We start from the raw sequence: 16,562 nt of genomic DNA on the forward strand, positions 1-16,562 counted from the left end.
TTAAAAATAAAAACTATTTTTAATTTAAACTGGTCTAGGCAAATGCCACACTAAATATAGTGTGTATATGCAGTATATAAGAGCAAGGCTAAGAAAAAGGATTATTAGAATAGCTGAAATAATTTTGTAAATGGCATATACTGCACATCTATATGGTATAATTGCCATTCCTATGCTGTCAGATCTGTGTGGAGGCAGCTAGGTGCTTAAATACAACTTGGTACATTAGTTGGGACATTTACTCCTGTTTAGAGCTGGTCTGGGCTTTAACTTAGGGTTTGGGGGTTTTATCTTTGGATTTGGGGTTCTCAAACTTAATAAAAGCTGAAAGGTGCAAGTGCTTTGAACTAGATTTGAAATAGATTGTACTCCAGCACAACCTATTCTACAGACAGTCACCTTGAACCAACACTTTGAAATAAGTCTTTCTATTAACTTGAACAGGGGGTTAACCAGGCATCTGTGAAGAAAAAAGGCATTCTCCTTCTCTGCCTGTTGCAAATTCCTCTACAGTTAGACTCATCTCAGCTAAGCATGTAGACCTGAGCCCCATCCTGGAATTATTTTGCCCAATTCCGGGTTACAATGGCACTTTTGTGTTAAATCCAGTTTCTTCGCTGTATGTCTTTTTGTCTGTCTGTTGGTGTCTGTCCATGGAATGAAGAAGCCTCAGAGCTCCCTGGGTATGACAGTGAAGGGGATGACAGGACTGCTGGATTCGAGGTCCAGAGCGGTGAGGAAGCATTCGATGGCTGCTTCATTTTTCCCCTGAGCTTGCAGGACCTCCCCGAGGCTGTTCCAGGCCTGGTGGCTGGTGTTCTGGATCTGGATGGCGTCTCTGAGGACCTTCTGGGCCAGCTCCCTCCGCCCAAGCCTGTTGAGCACTAGGCCCTGCCAACAAACAAGGGAGGAGCGGTTAGCGGGGGCAACAGGAGGCAGAAAAAGGCGAGCCCAAGCTCCCAGCAGGCTGGGCAGACCTAAGCGTGCAGGCACAGTAGCCTTATGCAGGGGATCCCCCCTCCCTGCTTCTGGAGAAGAGGAGTGATCAGCCTTTAATCTCGGCTTTTTCTGGTTGCGATCCTTTTGATTCTGTAATTGAAAACAACAGCTGTGAAGATTAAGCAGACCGAGTAGCTAAATTAACACCTGCATGTCTGCAAAACCCAGCTGAGGCTGAGGCGAAGTCCCTCAGCTCCAACACCTTGACCATACAGAAAGACCTTTCCTCTTGACAAACGGACTAGAGGGATGAGGCCCCTTTCCAGGGCCACGCTGGTCATAACGGCATTGGGGCCCCTCTGTCCGCTGTAGAGCCTAAGGCAGTGTGGGGGAGAAGGATAGAGGAACCTTGTTAAAAAGCTGTCCTTAGGGTAAGAAAAGACACAAGTGGGTGTAACCATCTGGAAGGAACAGGAGGGGGAGGATGAAAGAAGCGCTAGGAAGAACATGTTTTCCTATAGGGCTGGCGTAGATGCCTCTGAACCCACAAAGCATCTAACGAGCCGGGCTCCCTTTTAATTATACAGCCCCCAACCTCACTGAGCACAGGTGGTCACGCTGGCTTTGGATACCACAGCATATTAGTGGCATTTTCTTGCTTCTTCCTCACAGTGCTCACACCAGGATGGAGGCCTCGCCAGCTCCATCCAGATGTGGCCTGTGGGAGATGCTGCCAACACCTCCACGTTGCCTGCCAAGCGCTCAGTATGTTCATATGCTGCTGCACCAAACCTCAGAGATGCCACCACTGCTATGAGGTGGCCTCTCTGTGAGGACGAGCTTAAAGGCCTCGTCCTACAGCATGAGGGATGGCCCAGCAGGGTCCATGCTACCTTGCCAAAGCAACCACCACGGTGCAAGCAGCAGATGCCTCAAAATTTGTAAGGATTATGCTCTTAGGGTCAAGTTCCTACAAAGCAAGAGCTCACATCTAAGTTGTCCCTGTCCTCTGCAGAAAAAACAACAGTCCTTCCCCATGTTGGGTGAGGGACTGCAGTGTATAGATGAGCTCCTGCCATCGATTCCTCGGCCAAGGAGTTCATCAGCTCAAAGGTTTCCACATCAGAACAGCCCCAGTGATGGAATTCAGTTTTACAGCACCACGTGTAATAGCAGCCCAGTAATGAAATGCCATGGATTGGAAATCTTTTACTAAGAAAATACCACAATTTGATTTGGTGGACATGTGGAAATGTTGTAAAGGGAGAGGACTGCCTGACTTCATGCGTTTCCCAATAGGAGACAGAACGTGGAAGCAGTCGTATAGATGAAGGGAAGCATTACTTCTGCCTTCAGTGGGTCTAGTTGCCTTCAGCTGATATCAAAAGATGTAAGAAACCCAAAAACTCTTGCAACTACAACCCAAATTAAATTTCTAATGAAAAAACGTTGATACTTTTGGAATTGATGAAGATTGTTCGTCTTGTTTTGTTTGCTCTTCCAAAAATGCCAAGAGATGCAGGGTACATCAGCATGAGTAACACATGCGAGACAGTGATATTACAAATACTGACAGAAAACCACTACTTCGCCAGAGAGAGGAATTAAGAAATACACATTTAGTCAAATATAGGCAGTACCGTGTAAACTTTCGCTGCCTCTTGCACGTAACTTTGACCTGAATGGTCAACTGAGTATCAAATCTCATCATTCAGAGGTTCAGCGGGGATGTTTTTCCTTTAGGTTCCTCTCTCTGCTGGAAAATGGCAGGGCCCCAGGGCCGAATCCCCTTGCGAGCAGACACAGGTGGAACAGAGGTGGTCTGGTGGGACAGCCCGGTTCCCTGGAGGTAGCTGCCTGGAAACGGCCTCCGGCACGTCCTGACTGACTGGAAGGAATTTGTGCAATTATAATTTGAGTCACCCGCTTGACAAGGATAATGAGGTTCAGAAAGGGCAAGTAGCGTGGCCATAGCAAGTCTGCTGCAGAGCCAAGAATAGACGGCAGCGATCTCGGCTCGTGTTCATCCTCGACCACAAAACCACTCTTCCTAAAAACTCTTCCTGTTGCGCTGACCCAGCGGAGCCACTTCTGCTCCCTGCTGGCCGGGGACCCAGCGCCACCCTCGCCCTGCCGCAGCCGCCCCGTGCTCCCGGAGGGCCGCTGGCCCCGAGCAAGGCGCACCGGCCAGCGAGCCCGTGCAGCTGCTGCCTGTCATCCCTCTCCAAGCTGGAGGGGAATTCCCTTCCCGGCTGACATCTCGTGCCTCTCAACAATGCTGAAGTGAAATCCACCTCCTCGTAAAACCCCGGCGGCGCTTGTGCGGCACAGAGCCCTGGTGTGCCCCAGCACCCTCGGCTGTGGTCAAGGAGCAGAGGCTGGCGTGGCTCCTTCCCTCTGCGGCTCCCCGGGTAAAGGAGCTCAATATCCACCCCCTCGCTGACACACTACTGGTTGTGCCAAAGGCTGCCCAGGTCCATGCCCTTGCCAGGTGTGCCCTCAGTCCTCCTCCCATCTTGTTGCCACCACAAACAGCCCCACGGCTGCCTTCTTGCCTCCATTTCCATTTGGGGTGGGCAACAGAAGCCGGGCATCAGGCTTCAGCCCAAGAAGCCAGGCTGTGGCCACCCAGCCCAGCCCACAAATGTTCCCAAACCCCAGGACTTCGATCCACTCCTTCGCCCACAGTGAGCCAACAGCAGATGGTGTCAGTCCTTCCAGTAAGGCCGAACTGAACCGGCAGAAATATGCTGCTAGGTGTTTAAAGGGCAGGCTGAACATCATGAATTCTGGTTGCAGGAGAGTTTCTTCATTTGGGTTTCCTCTCTCCCCTTCCCTCCCCGCTGCTCCTTGCGAGCCACCAGCATTTTCTGAGAGCTGGAGGCTGCACAATCCCCAAGCCTCACTAACACGCAGCACTGAGCACTTCAGTTTTTTGTTTCCCTGAGGTATTTGCACTTGAGAGCTTCTCTTTGCTACTGAATTTCTCATTTCCCCATGGAGTCTGGCTTGCTATAAACAATGCCTGCATGTTGTTGCTATGTAGGTCCAGCTGGAATCTGCCTACAGTGCAAAAGAAAAAAATTATATATAAATTCAGAAAGCCACCCACTGACAGGCAATTTGCATTTTTATCTGGAAGATATTTTTTTAAAAGATTTTTCTAATGAAAGTTCAGTTCCTGAGTTTCTATGGAAACTCATCTGCTTGGTGTGCATGCATAATTTCATAAAGTCAGATCTCAGGAAGACGAGCAATTAGTATAAATACAAGCAGGAAAATGATTAAGGGTTTCATCCTCTTATTCTTGCAAGGGGAGGGTGGGGCTGGGCTTTGTTGTTTTGCTTTGGTTTGTATTTGCGTTTTTGCCAAATTAGCACAGAAACCAGTGCACAAGGTGGCCTGGCTCCTCTGCCACCTCCTGGCTAGCACCGGCACTTCTATTTTTGCCCAGTTATTTTCCTCCCAAAGATGGGGGTGGCCTCTAAGCAGGTTCTTCTCCATCAGTTTTGGTGGTACCCATGTCAGGGCAATAAGGACTGGCTTCTTTTTGACTCAAGCATAATATAAATAGTAAAAAAAACCAAAGAAACAAAAAAACACCCAACCCAAAAGGTGTGTGGGAATCATTTTGCTTTGGAGCTCCCGTTAGGCAGCATGTCAGTAGGGCTTGCACCAGTCCCCTGCTAACCAGACGTAGCTTTTCATGTGCTAAGTGCATTAATGTATCTGTACCAAGCTTGGATTGCAATTCACACAGTGATGTGATACTCAGCAATTGAGTGAGGCTGTTCTTGTTTTAGAACAGGAGACCCATGTTTCACTTTAAGTTAGATGAGCAAAAAAAAAAAAAAAAGAGTTGTTTTCGATTTCTATTAATAAAGGAAGCGAGCAAAACCTCCCCCTTGAAGTCCTAATTCAGGAGGTCTCGGAATTCCTGAGCTGTGCCTTTATTTCCCTAGAGTTTGAAGAAACCTCCTTAAAAGCTGTTAGCTCATACAACTCCCATAAAATAGTTCAGAAAAGACATTATGGAAGTCTACAAAATAAACCTCACGCACAAGGAGGAATTTATTTTTAGTAAAGAAAGTCAAAACTTCCTTTGCAAATGTTTAGCTCGAACACCTGATGAGCAGCAGGGAGTTCTCTTGAGTCTTGGCATCCCTGCCTCCTTCCACTAAGGTGGCACAGATTTATTTGTTCTTTCCTTTCTGGCAAAAGATGTTCAGAAAAATATTTTATTTCATTCCAAGAAGGCTGCTTTTTGTTTTCTTGGCACGGTCATCTTCTGGGAGATCTGTACAGGTAGAGTAGCCTCTATTTTTTACATAGAGGTTTTCATAATTACTTTGCACACATTTTACTCTTTTTTTTTTTTTTTCATGAGACTCTGACTCCAAAGTGGGGTGGTTTTTGCCACTTTTCCCAACTGAGCAGGGAATTTTAGCCCATTATTGTCAAAAAGAAGGTACCTGAGTAAATTGGGCTGTAGACTTTGTTGCTGGGCACTGCTACCTCACTAGCTAACTGATTTCCAGGTAAACGGGGTATCCTGCCTCTCTACTCCAGCCTGCTATATGGCCATGTCACCAGCAGTTACGAGGAGGGTAATTAGCAGCTGGCAGCACCCTGGCATACTGGAGCAAAGTGCGCATTCACGAGTGTGCCTATTCAGCAGAAGCCTACAAAAAGCCTTTCAAGATGCATTTGGCACTTGGCGAGAACGATCTCATGTACGGGGAAAATCTGCACTGCTACATACACTTCTGTAATTATTTAGCAATCGGAGTAAGTTGCAAGCAAAATCTGTTGCATAAACCATGATATATCAGAGTTCTTTTGGAAAATGGCAAAGATGAAGCCTGAAAATCTTTGGTCCCCCAGAATAAAGACAGACCTGTAACAATCTGATGCCTCTGTGATTCTCCCCCCTGCATCCACGACCCTTGCATTTCTGAGGAAGCAGGAGTTTTTCTTAGCCATGAGCAGTGGGGTGAGTTTCTGTCGTGCTGTCACTTCATCATGCAGAAGCTGTCAGTGTGCAGGGTAGCTAATCAGCCATTCTGCTGATTCAGTGCAGGCTGTGGCAAATCTGCGCTATAAACCTGAGCTTTATTCTCTGAAAATTCACTGCAGGAACACACGGAGCTGGGGGAGCAGTCAGGGTTGCTCACCGAATGCACTGAATTAGAGACCATGTCTTAATTTGCTGCCATAATGAAGGGTGACAGGGATGCAGTTTTGGAGGAAAAATCCTTTCTTGCAGCACTTCTGCTGCCTCTTTAGTCGAGTGCAGCTTTTCCTTCGCTGCCTTCCCTCTCTCCAACTCCTGCGCTGAAGCTGCAGCATCCCCTGTCAGTCAGTGACGCCGAAGCGCCGCGTTTGACACAGCGAAGATGGGATGGAGGGAGGTGGGGAAGGCAGGCAGGCAGGGTCACAGCAAAATGCAGCATGTGGAAAGGGAAAATGAAGGGAAAACGAAGGGAAAACGAAGGGAAAACAAAGGAATGGCACCAGAGAGGGGGACTGCCCTGTGCTGGAAAAAGCAGACACCAGAGTTTCTGTCTCAATTTGTGCCCGTGGGCGAACCTCAGCAGGTTGGACCCTGAGGTTTCGGCTCTGCTACCTAAGGCACCAAAGGCAGCCGAGCAGCTCTGCTGCCTGAGCTTCCCTTCAGCCTTTTTGTGCGCTCTGAAGGGGTGTGGGCTAAGAGAAAAGATGAGACTGCAGGAGGCAGCGGGACAGACAGCCCAGCAGAGCGTCAGGACAGCGAGGTCTGTAGCCCACCATGGACCTGGGCACACCTCACCAGCCCCACAGAGGTAGCACTACCCTTTGGCAGGGAAATGCCCCCTGGAAGGGAAGGAGAAGCAAAAGAAAGGCAAGCCCCCACCCCCATGCCTGCTCTACCTATTTCGGTTCATCAAATGTTAGCAGGGATTTTTGTGCCGCGTTCGGAGCTTAATGGTGATAAAACATTTATTGACATAAAAAGCAAACCCTAAGGCAGCGTTTCAAACCAGGAGGCTCTGATCTCTTCACAGGGAGGCTCACAGAAGCCTAGGGAGAATGAAGAGAGCAATGTTTTTCTGCCTTGTTGGACTGGCGTCACTTAAGCTTTATTCAAAGCAAAATCGCTTGCCGCATCTGAATATTCTCCAGATAATTCCTCCTTTGCAGAGACCTACGTGGAGATGAGGCAGCAAGCAGCGAAACCTAGCAAGCAAGGATGCCTCAGCCACATGCTTGAGATGAACAAAGTGCCGTGTTTGTTTCACACACTCTTTTCCTGGGGAAGGTGAGATTTCTCCAAGCCCTGATCCTAGCAGTTGTCATAGTAATGCTACAGCAGAGCGCACAGCAGCTTCTAGCAGGACTCCAGGACTCAACCTCACCGTGCTGTCTGCACAAACACGTACAGAAGGTCCAAATCCAATAACAGATAGTATTTTATAACACAGAATGTATAATTTAAGGTGTGTGAGTACTTCACGACATGCAAACAGAGCCTGGTCAGCCTCGGCACTGAGAGGAAGGGTGTGCAGTGCATGAGCAGCACGCTGACGAGCACCATGCCCACCGTCAGGTATCAGGCTAGAGCACCTGCCTAGAAATCGGTTGCTCTGTGCTTTGTTGGCTGCTAATGCATCTCGTGCTGAATAATCTGCTGTTGTTCAGAGACGAGCCACAGCAGGGATGGGATCCAGGGTCGAGCTTATGGAGGCAGAAGTCCCAGGCTTGATGTTCTCAGGCTATGGCGCAGGGAGAACTCACCTCCCCTGTGCTCAGGGTGTGCACGCTCACTTTGAGCAAATATTTTCAAGAAATTAGGGCAGCATTTAAGCATCCCTTGCCCCGGGGGGGGGGGAGCAACTCTCTGCCTCTATTTGACAGCAAGCAAGTGCCTGTGTTCTGTCACACGTAGCGAGATGTTGCTGCATACAGCTGGGGAATGTCCAGGCTTCAGACCTGTACACCCGATTGATGGGAGTGCCTGCAGCGTGCTGTGGCTGATGAACAGGGGGTTTCTGGCTGCTTAGGTTTCCTCCGGTGCCAATGCTGGATCTTGCCCCAGTCTTTAATGTGCTGGCTTGCATGAAAGCAGGGACTGGCGTGCAGGTTCCATACGCACGTTATCTGTGCCTCTCTGGACAGAACAAATCTTGTCCGAACGTATGAGTCACGAGCAGGTTCCCCTACACAGAAGGTTCAGCTCTGCTGAGGGTCTCTGTGTAGCTCAGTCCCCAGAAGGGTTCTCCTGAACTTACCACCAGAGTAGGCACCGTGGCTGTCTCATCCCCGTGCTAAGCCACGGAGCTGCTGGGGATCAGAGGGGGAGCTCTGAGGAAGGTGCTGCTGTGTGCCAGCCTGAGCCTCCCTCTGCTGTGCCTCCACCGCACCAGCTGCACGTCCACGTACCGCCTCGACATAAGATGTCTCAGGAGAGCTGTGATGTCTTCGTGTTTCCTATTTGTCTGGCACAAAGGGACTTCTGCTTCCTTCTCACCTGTGGTCAGTATTGGGACAGTTTGCTCAAAAGCTGGAATTCTTGCCAGTTCCTGCCCCAGCTTTGTGCAGCTGTGCCTTAGGTAGGTACCAGGAGGCAACACATTTTGTTACTGTGCCACAGGCTACTTTATGAACTGCAGTACTACGGTCTCTCTCACTGCTCTGTCTTCAGTGTGATAACAGGTGGCTAAATAGCTCAGAATTTAAACTAATTATAACTGGTTTCCTTGTCTGTGAAGAAGTGTCTGAAGGTTGCAGTATAATTCCATCCCTTCTCCCTTCTGACGATTCCCTGAGCACCTTCTGAAATATCATTTATGAGTTCATCTGTAGACCAGCAGACTTGACTACTACAATTTCTAGGCTTTAATTTGATCTCAGAGCAAAGCACCGCGTGAGGACAATGCTGATTAGCTGAGCTGCATGGGATCTAGAGGGCTGTGGATGGCAAACCACAACTAAAGCTAATAATCTTCTGGAAGATCAGGTTGGAGCTCAGTGGAGAGGCATCTGCTGCAGAGTTGGCTGCAGGAAGAGATCAGCCCAAGGACAGTGTCTGTAGGCCTGGATACAAGGCTCGTTCTCCAGAGGTGAACGAACCACTCCGGGAACTCGAGGGGTTTAGGAAGTATTCAGGTTCTTCTTTTGTAAAGGATTGCGCAGATTTTAGAGAAGGGATCAGAGAAGAACTGGCGAGTTTTGTCTTTCAGGAATTTATTTTGGTTTCCACAGTTACGTAAACAGAGCCTGAATAATGTGGTAATGAGCACCTTAGGGACGTGGAGAATAACTTACCACAACAAAGGAGCACAAGTGATTGGCACGGATACAGATACAGATTCCCTGGAAACCAGGATAATCCACTTCTGGGAAGCAGAACACCAGCTCTCCTGCTAATGGACCTTCCCTGACATCTCTCTGCTCCCACAGCGGATCAGTTTTGCTCCTTCCAAGCACGAGGGAAATGCGCAGTTCCCCCAGGAGAGGAAATGGCTACTCAAAGCGTCTAAGTGATGGCTTGGGCTTCAGAGAGTCTCTTATCACTTTGTTTGTGATGGCTCCACTATTGTTTGTGATGGCTCCACTATCTCCTCTGGATGGATGGAGGAAGGAAGCCTGGCAACTGCAGAGGAAGAGAGCAGGCAACAAACCTGCAAAACAATTCTGTCCAGCGCTGCTGGGGACTTGCGGCACAGCCAGGATTTGCTCCGATGGCTCAGCTACCGAAGCTGCCAGCAAACGAGTGGATTTGCAGGGAGGGCAGCAGTGGGGGAGGAAGGTTTCTTCTGCGGCAGACAGAAAGGAGGAGGACAAAGCGTTTCCAATTCCTTGGCCACTGAGTGATTTGACACACAAACTTCTTAATGTGAGCATCCAAAATTCTCATTTCTCCTTTGCGAGCCAGGGAGACCAGAGGCAGAGACAAGCTCTCTCCCTCAAGCTCAGCTGCTTCAACACAAAAATTTGAGTTAAGACGCCGCTCTAAGGATTGCTTTTCCCCAAGGAGAGCTTAGAGCAGTTATTTTGGGCTATCTGGAGCACAGGAACATTCCTGGGATTCTGCAATAAGCCTCGGAGTTGGGAAAACAGAATCTGCTAATCAGCCGTGGCTTGGAAGGAGGCTACCGACCATCTCCGAAAGCCAGGAGCTGTTGCTTTACCCTTGCCCTGCTTGGTGGAGCTGCGAGAAGTGCGTGCCAGGCGGGCATCGTACCCACGGGCAGAGCTCCTCTCGGGGCCAGATCAGAAGCGCTTCTGGCCTGCTCCTGCTCCCTCCTCCCAGCCCAGGGACTCTCAGCTCACCTCTCTGGGACTCGCAGAGCGCCCCTGCTGCAGGGCAGGATGAGGATGGGCAGGAGGCAGCTGTCCCAGCACTCTCAGCACGCCTGGGGATGCTTCCCGGGACCACGGATCTGTGCGCCACGAGCGTGCCAGCACCCAGCAGGGAATTCCAGCAGGGAGCAGCGGCCCACGGGAGACCCCGCGCTGAGGGTCCTCCAGCAAGTGTTGCACGGCCGACGTGCCATTTCTGGGAGGAGGTGTAACGAGCTATGTCACCCTGCAGAGCAGGCTGAAAATAGGATTGCACTCACTGTGCCATGTGGCTCGGCGGTATGTCAGGACATGTATTTTTAGGAAATTCCTCCTTTGGGCAGAAAGGGTGAAGTGCTTAGCCTGGTTTGCAGGCTGCTGGCCTTGCCCAGCTCCTTCAGGCTGAGTATGGGAGCACATTAGCCACTGGCTAGTCAGTGGATGCCCTCGCTGCTTGGATACACTGCTGCTCCTCGTCTGCTCTTCATCAGGGTGGTTGTGGAAGGGTGAAGGACAGCTGGTCTGCTGCTGCTTTGCTTTTGTTTCACTGCAAGCACGCCCTCTCAAGCATTTTGTAGAGAGGGAACTGCCCTCCAACAGAGCAAGGATGGAGAAAAAAGTAAGGCAGATCAACGTCTCGGGATGAGTATGGTCTCTGAGAAGCACGAGTAAAAATGCACCTTGCAGAATGAGTGTGTGAGGTGAATGGGGAGCTGAGAGACAACAGCTCATGCAGAGAGAGGGAAAGGCAGGCAGTAGGGGATTTACGCAAGTTTCTGGAGAGGTAAAAAGGAGCCTGATTTAGTAAGGTACTTTTTGGATGCACAATAGTGAAAAAATGCTGCACATCTCCATGTCTGCACAGAAGACACTGTGACTGGTCTGACCACAGGAGAAGGACGAGGTAAGGCAGCACTGCAGTCAGAACCAAATTCATCTCCCTGACAGACGCTTGCAGGCTTCCTGTTCTCCCCAGAACACCATTCGGATCAGGCAGTGTGTGCTCAGCTCCAGCATCTGGGTTGTGATTTTTTGGCAGCTGCACAGAATCTCTGCCATCAAGTCCCACCTGCCAGCCTCATGTCTGCTCCCACAGACCTTTGCCTGTTAGCAAATGTTTCAGACTCGCACTGCCAGCCACAGCAGCACCATTCTGCTGTCCTACCTCGGGGCAAAAAGCCCTCACGCAAGGACTCCTAGCTCCAGCAGGCTGCGCGATGGGAAGGCTAGAGGACAGGCAGAGAAATTCATTTAGGTCACAGTTTGCACTGCATTCTTTTCAATACTAACGTAAAGCAGATATTTCCCCCCTGCATTAGCTGCATAACACCACTATCTTGTCTGCGATGTTTTAAGAAGCTCGGAGACATGCTCCATGCTACAGCTGTGCAATATGAGAATTTGTGGACTTGGTTCACCGTAATGTGGCCTTGGGGGGTTTTGCTCTGTCGTTCTCCCCTCCTTTACAAACCTCTCCTTTCCCTTCTCTTGCGTGTCATCCAGTCCCAGAAGACCAATGCCACTGACGTGCATAGCCATACTGTGTATTGCTTCACTGATGAAACAGTTCAGTAGTAAACAAAATGCTGAAATACGGCATGTTCATCTAGCCTGGCTAAGAGACCTATCCACAGAAAAAAAAAAAAGTGCAATTTTTAATTCTGTACTGGCAGAAAGGACTTAAACTTTCACATAAATTAGCTGCTATAATCGTTCACAATCTGACCTTTCCCATTGTGAACCTAGGCAACGATGATGTGCTTTTGGTGCAAAGGACAATGTCTCTTGGAAATGCTCTAAGCTACTTTATTACAGTATCTCTAGAATTGCTAACAAGAGACAATCAGTGCTTTTTGATGTGGGCATCTGTCAGCACAGAAACAACCGCTAATTGTCATGTAATAACCACACCAGACACTTCTATAGCAGTCATCTTTCTGGAAGTGAAGCATGAAAAAAATGTTACTCATCCAAGCCACAAGCATATTTTGTCCAGATCTGACTGTACTTCCGTAACTGTTTAGAAGACTAAAGTGATACAGTGCTCTTTTATAGACGGAAACTTGAGCTCATGCTATTTAACTGAAATATAAGTGTAATAGTTTTTGTTGGAACATGATAAAAGCATCTAGCTTTATACTCTAATATTTGCATTTTAGTTTTATAAGCACTGGAGGTATACTGAGAAAAGATGCTGTTGTTCTTATGCAACTACTTGTGCATTTGCCTTGTACAGAAGTAGCCCAGCAGCAGAACTACCTTCACCACCTGGAGAAGTCCTCACTCCTACAGGAGCACCACAGGAGCTGCCATTTGGCAGGTACGTGGCCACACATGAACTCTGAAAGATGCTGAAGGAGTACAATAGTATTGACTAAACCACGTGTGGCGAGGAATAGCTAATTCTATTTTTATTAAAGGGCTGACTCTAGACAGCCCACTACCTATAGAAACCTTGAACAGGATTTCCTACAGCATCTGTGCACCGCCTTTGTAGGCACGGGTTCACCAGCCCATCACGTAAATGAAGAGAATGGAGAAAATGGCTGCAACCTCTCAAGAGCTAACAGGTGATTAGTAACCTGAATCAGATTTGAATTGACCAAACGTTTCTGTAGTGTATCTTTTCTTTAGATTGAACCACAGCTGCCTGCACTACAGACGAGTTATTTTACATTGCCCCACGGTTGCATCATTTGGCAGTACTCTGATGATAGCCATTGTATTTAGAGGGGGGAAGAATGAATTTTCTTGAGAACCACTCAAGTACAAATATTGGTTCATCAGGAAAGAGGGTAAAATCAATCGCTCATCATTTCAGCAGAACAGTGGAAAAACTCAAAAGGCTAAATATAACGAACTGGGTAGCTCCTGCAATCACACAGAGATGTACACATAAGAGACATTTCAATGCTGCTCACAGACCGAAGCAAAAGAACCACCCAGCCACAAACACTGTGAGGTCTTTTCAAGCTGTATGGGGTGGAGGGGATATTTAGACAGCAGTTGGTCTACCTCCGATGAACCAGCCTGTGTGTGTGTCTGAGATGCCCAGGGAGGCAGCAAGGTGGCAAGGAGCTGCCGTGCAGTGGCACAGCACCAGGCCAAGCACCCGTGTGCCTGGGGAGTGCTGGAGCCAGAGCGAGGGAGGGAGTGAGAGGGGCATCACTAGTCGTAGTTGTGTCAAAGCCCCAGCAAAACACATGCTCCAGCAGCAGCCCCTGATAGGGATGATGTACTTGTGAAACATTTACATTTTCAGCAGGATGTTTCTAATTAAGCTCAATTGGCTTGCTCACCTGCTGGGAATCGCTGCTCTGCACCTCATCTTCCTCTCCTACTTGAGCACAAAGAGGATGCAACTGCCTAGGCTACCGTGTAGCACTGTGTGCATTGACAGTAATTGAGAAAATGGATGGCAACAGCCGTATTTTGTGCTTGCTGCTCTTCTAGGATTCTAGGAAGTAGGAAGATCCTTCTTTTCTCTTTTCTCTCTCTTTTTTATGTTACTGGGTTGCCTTTTTTTTTTTTTTTTTTTTGGGAGCCTGACACTACTCAGGTTTTACAATCCTTTTGAGAGGGTGGGGGATTGGCAGGGCTTTGTGTATTTTCTTGACTGTAGGGCTTCATGATGGATACTGGTAATAAACCCCTCAAGACTGAGGGAAGTACCTGTATGGACCTTAACTACGCTCAGATCGATGAGGAAAGAATGCTATTGAAGCACGCTACGGTTCGTAGTGCAAGGCACAACAGCAGCTGTCTTTAAAAACCTTTAAGAAAGGGTTTTATTGATACTGTGTAATTTTGTCTGAGGTATTTATGGTTTTGCCAGAAAAGACCGAGGCAGCCAAACGTTCAGAGAAAGCTGCTGAAATTTTGTGGACTGCCAGCAGAGCTTCTGGCTCCTGACTGCCGTCCTAGGCTCCCTTGCTACCTCTGCAGCGACCCAGCACTTGCCTCAAAGGGACACTGGAGTGTATCGGCCTTGTTGTACTGCGGCGATGTCCCGCTGTGAAATGAGAAAAATGCATTTACTGGGCCATGATAACGCCGTTTGGAGCGGCCCAGGGCAGGCACCAGGGTAACGTGCCTCACAGCAGCACTCCCAGGGAACACGGCCCTGAATGCACGGCAGTCAATGAGATTTATAATTACCGGGTGTTACAACCTCGCTCAGTCAGGCAGGAAGGATGCAAGAAACCTCAGATGAGGGGAACGATAGATTCGCAGCTACATAAATACTCGTGAATACTAACTGAAATCTGGGTGGCAGGAGGTGCTGTCGCCCACCGCGTTGTCCTGCGTGACACAGCAAATGCACGGCCTGCTCTTAAACCCGCTCCTCGGGCAGCAGCAGGGCAAGGGGAGCACAAAACTGAGACTCCAGCCACCCCCCCCCGGAAAGGTGACCTAAAATCCACACCGTATCACCGAAATCTTGCGATCGCGTTGAGCCAGCCTGGGCTGGAGGCCAGGCCCAGCTGTCGCTGCACGGACGCTGCCCGCCCTCCGCCCCAGCTCTGAGCAGAGCCGAGCTGCCTTTCTGCACCTGCACCCATGTAAATTGCCTCAGCGTGGAGGTGTCGGTGCTTGCAGGGTGACAAAACAAACCTATGGATGCCTTATCAACAGCGAGCTCCACGCAGAATAGGTTTTATTTTCAGAAAAGCCCGGAGGAAAAAAAAAAAAGTATCAAAATCTCCCGGCACAGTTTATCTGATGCTTTGTTTCTGAATGTCCTTGATGCAAAACAGCATGCTATCATCTCTAAAGATTAAAAACAATCCCTTCTTATTGCTCTGCTGGGTATTTTCAAAGAAATTCATGCGCAGATGAAAACAAATAAACACAATGCCCAATGGCTCTGTGGAGATCCCAGGCCTCTGGTTTCAGGTAGTCTGGAGACGATTTCAAAGGAACAAAGATCTCCTAAATCCTTGTCTAGAGCTGCAGCGAGGACACGCTGGCAAAACTTCAGTAGCTTTAATGGGGTGAGGCTGGTTGAGGATTTTGCACATCTCCATTTTGTGGTTTTTAGGGGATAGCTTTAACTGTCTAGAGTTTATTGTGTGCGATACTGGATTTGTATTTGTTTCTGTACTGGAACTTCAAGTGAAATAACACGCTTATTCAGGCTTGGTTTAAAGGAGAATTCAGGGTGGCTAGGTTGGTTTTCATGATGTTAATACCTGTTTTTTGTTTTTGTTTTTGTTTTTTTCCTGATGGACTAAGGCATGGGTGGAGAATGCCCTTCGTATTGTGGGTGTAGGATTAGGGTCCAAAATGACACAATTAAATGCAGTATAAAGCAAGTAAGCCTCTGGCACTGCTGAAGGAGCAGTTCAGCTCGCTTCACTTAACATGTCTTTTGCTTTCAGCCACTGGCCCAGCAGGAGAATGAGATCCCTTCCCCAGCCTCCACTCTGCTCCCAGCCTTTGCTGCTGGGTGGCCACAGGAGCTATGTGATACTGAGGGGCTGGACACTTAGGAGAAGTCAGAAAAACAGCTTTTTTTTTCATTTTCTTCATTCCTGCATTGGCACTAGGCTGAAAACACTCTGCAAAGGTATACTTGAGGGTTTGGTTTGGTTTTGAAAGGCTGGGCAAACTCGTTCACAAGGTCACTGGCAAGCCAAAATAACTCCAGACAGCTCTAGCACAAGATGCCTGTGCCAAACACATGATGAGAATATTGATTTGGGGTGGTGGTGGTAGGGAGGATAACAGGGACAATGTCGAATACATAAACAGGCTCTGTTGCTCATAAACAGACTCACGATGCAGTATATCAAAATGCATACGAAGGAAGCCACAGCAGGTCATGCTCAGATTGAGCTACTGCACAGTTTCAATACTCTGGCTACTTTTTAACCAGCAATGTGCCAGGATCACTTTTTGCCACTTGCAGCTGTCTAAGGAGAGGAAAAAAGTGGGAAAACAAGATGACAATACTGTTACTAAGATAAATTTGTAGTAGAAAAGACTGAAGATCGCAGGCCAGTGGGGTAGCAGATCCTAAAGTAAAAGCCAACAGGCATCAACTTTTAACACAGCCCCTGCAGCTTGCACTGGCTGCCTTTCAAAACAGAGCTGCTTGTTCCACACATGCCAACTTGAATTTTGCAGGCACTTTTGTAAGATAAAAAGCATTCCATTAAAAAAAAAAAATCTTTTATTTTCAAATTAACTTTACCCCTGCTATTGCACTGCCCATCTGCTTTGCTGCAGTGGAAGCTTGTTTGCCCTGAAGTCTACCTGCCAGCTGGGTGTTCAAACTGCCTGCAAGTTTTTGAAGCAGT

General features: G+C 48.5%; 1 protein-coding gene across 2 annotated transcripts in view; it reads right to left on the reverse strand.

Annotated features, from left to right (window-relative positions):
- The window catches only part of TTC7A (tetratricopeptide repeat domain 7A), a 162,769-nt gene continuing 146,207 nt past the window's right edge, over positions 1-16,562 (reverse strand). For both annotated transcript variants that reach the window (XM_068676639.1, XM_068676640.1), the window contains one exon: positions 1-891. In XM_068676639.1, coding sequence (XP_068532740.1) covers positions 670-891 — 222 coding nt within the window. In that variant the 3' untranslated portion in view covers positions 1-669. The remainder of the gene's footprint in view (positions 892-16,562) is intronic.

This window comes from Anas acuta, chromosome 3 (genome assembly GCF_963932015.1).
Source record: "Anas acuta chromosome 3, bAnaAcu1.1, whole genome shotgun sequence".
Taxonomy (NCBI): domain Eukaryota; kingdom Metazoa; phylum Chordata; class Aves; order Anseriformes; family Anatidae; genus Anas; species Anas acuta.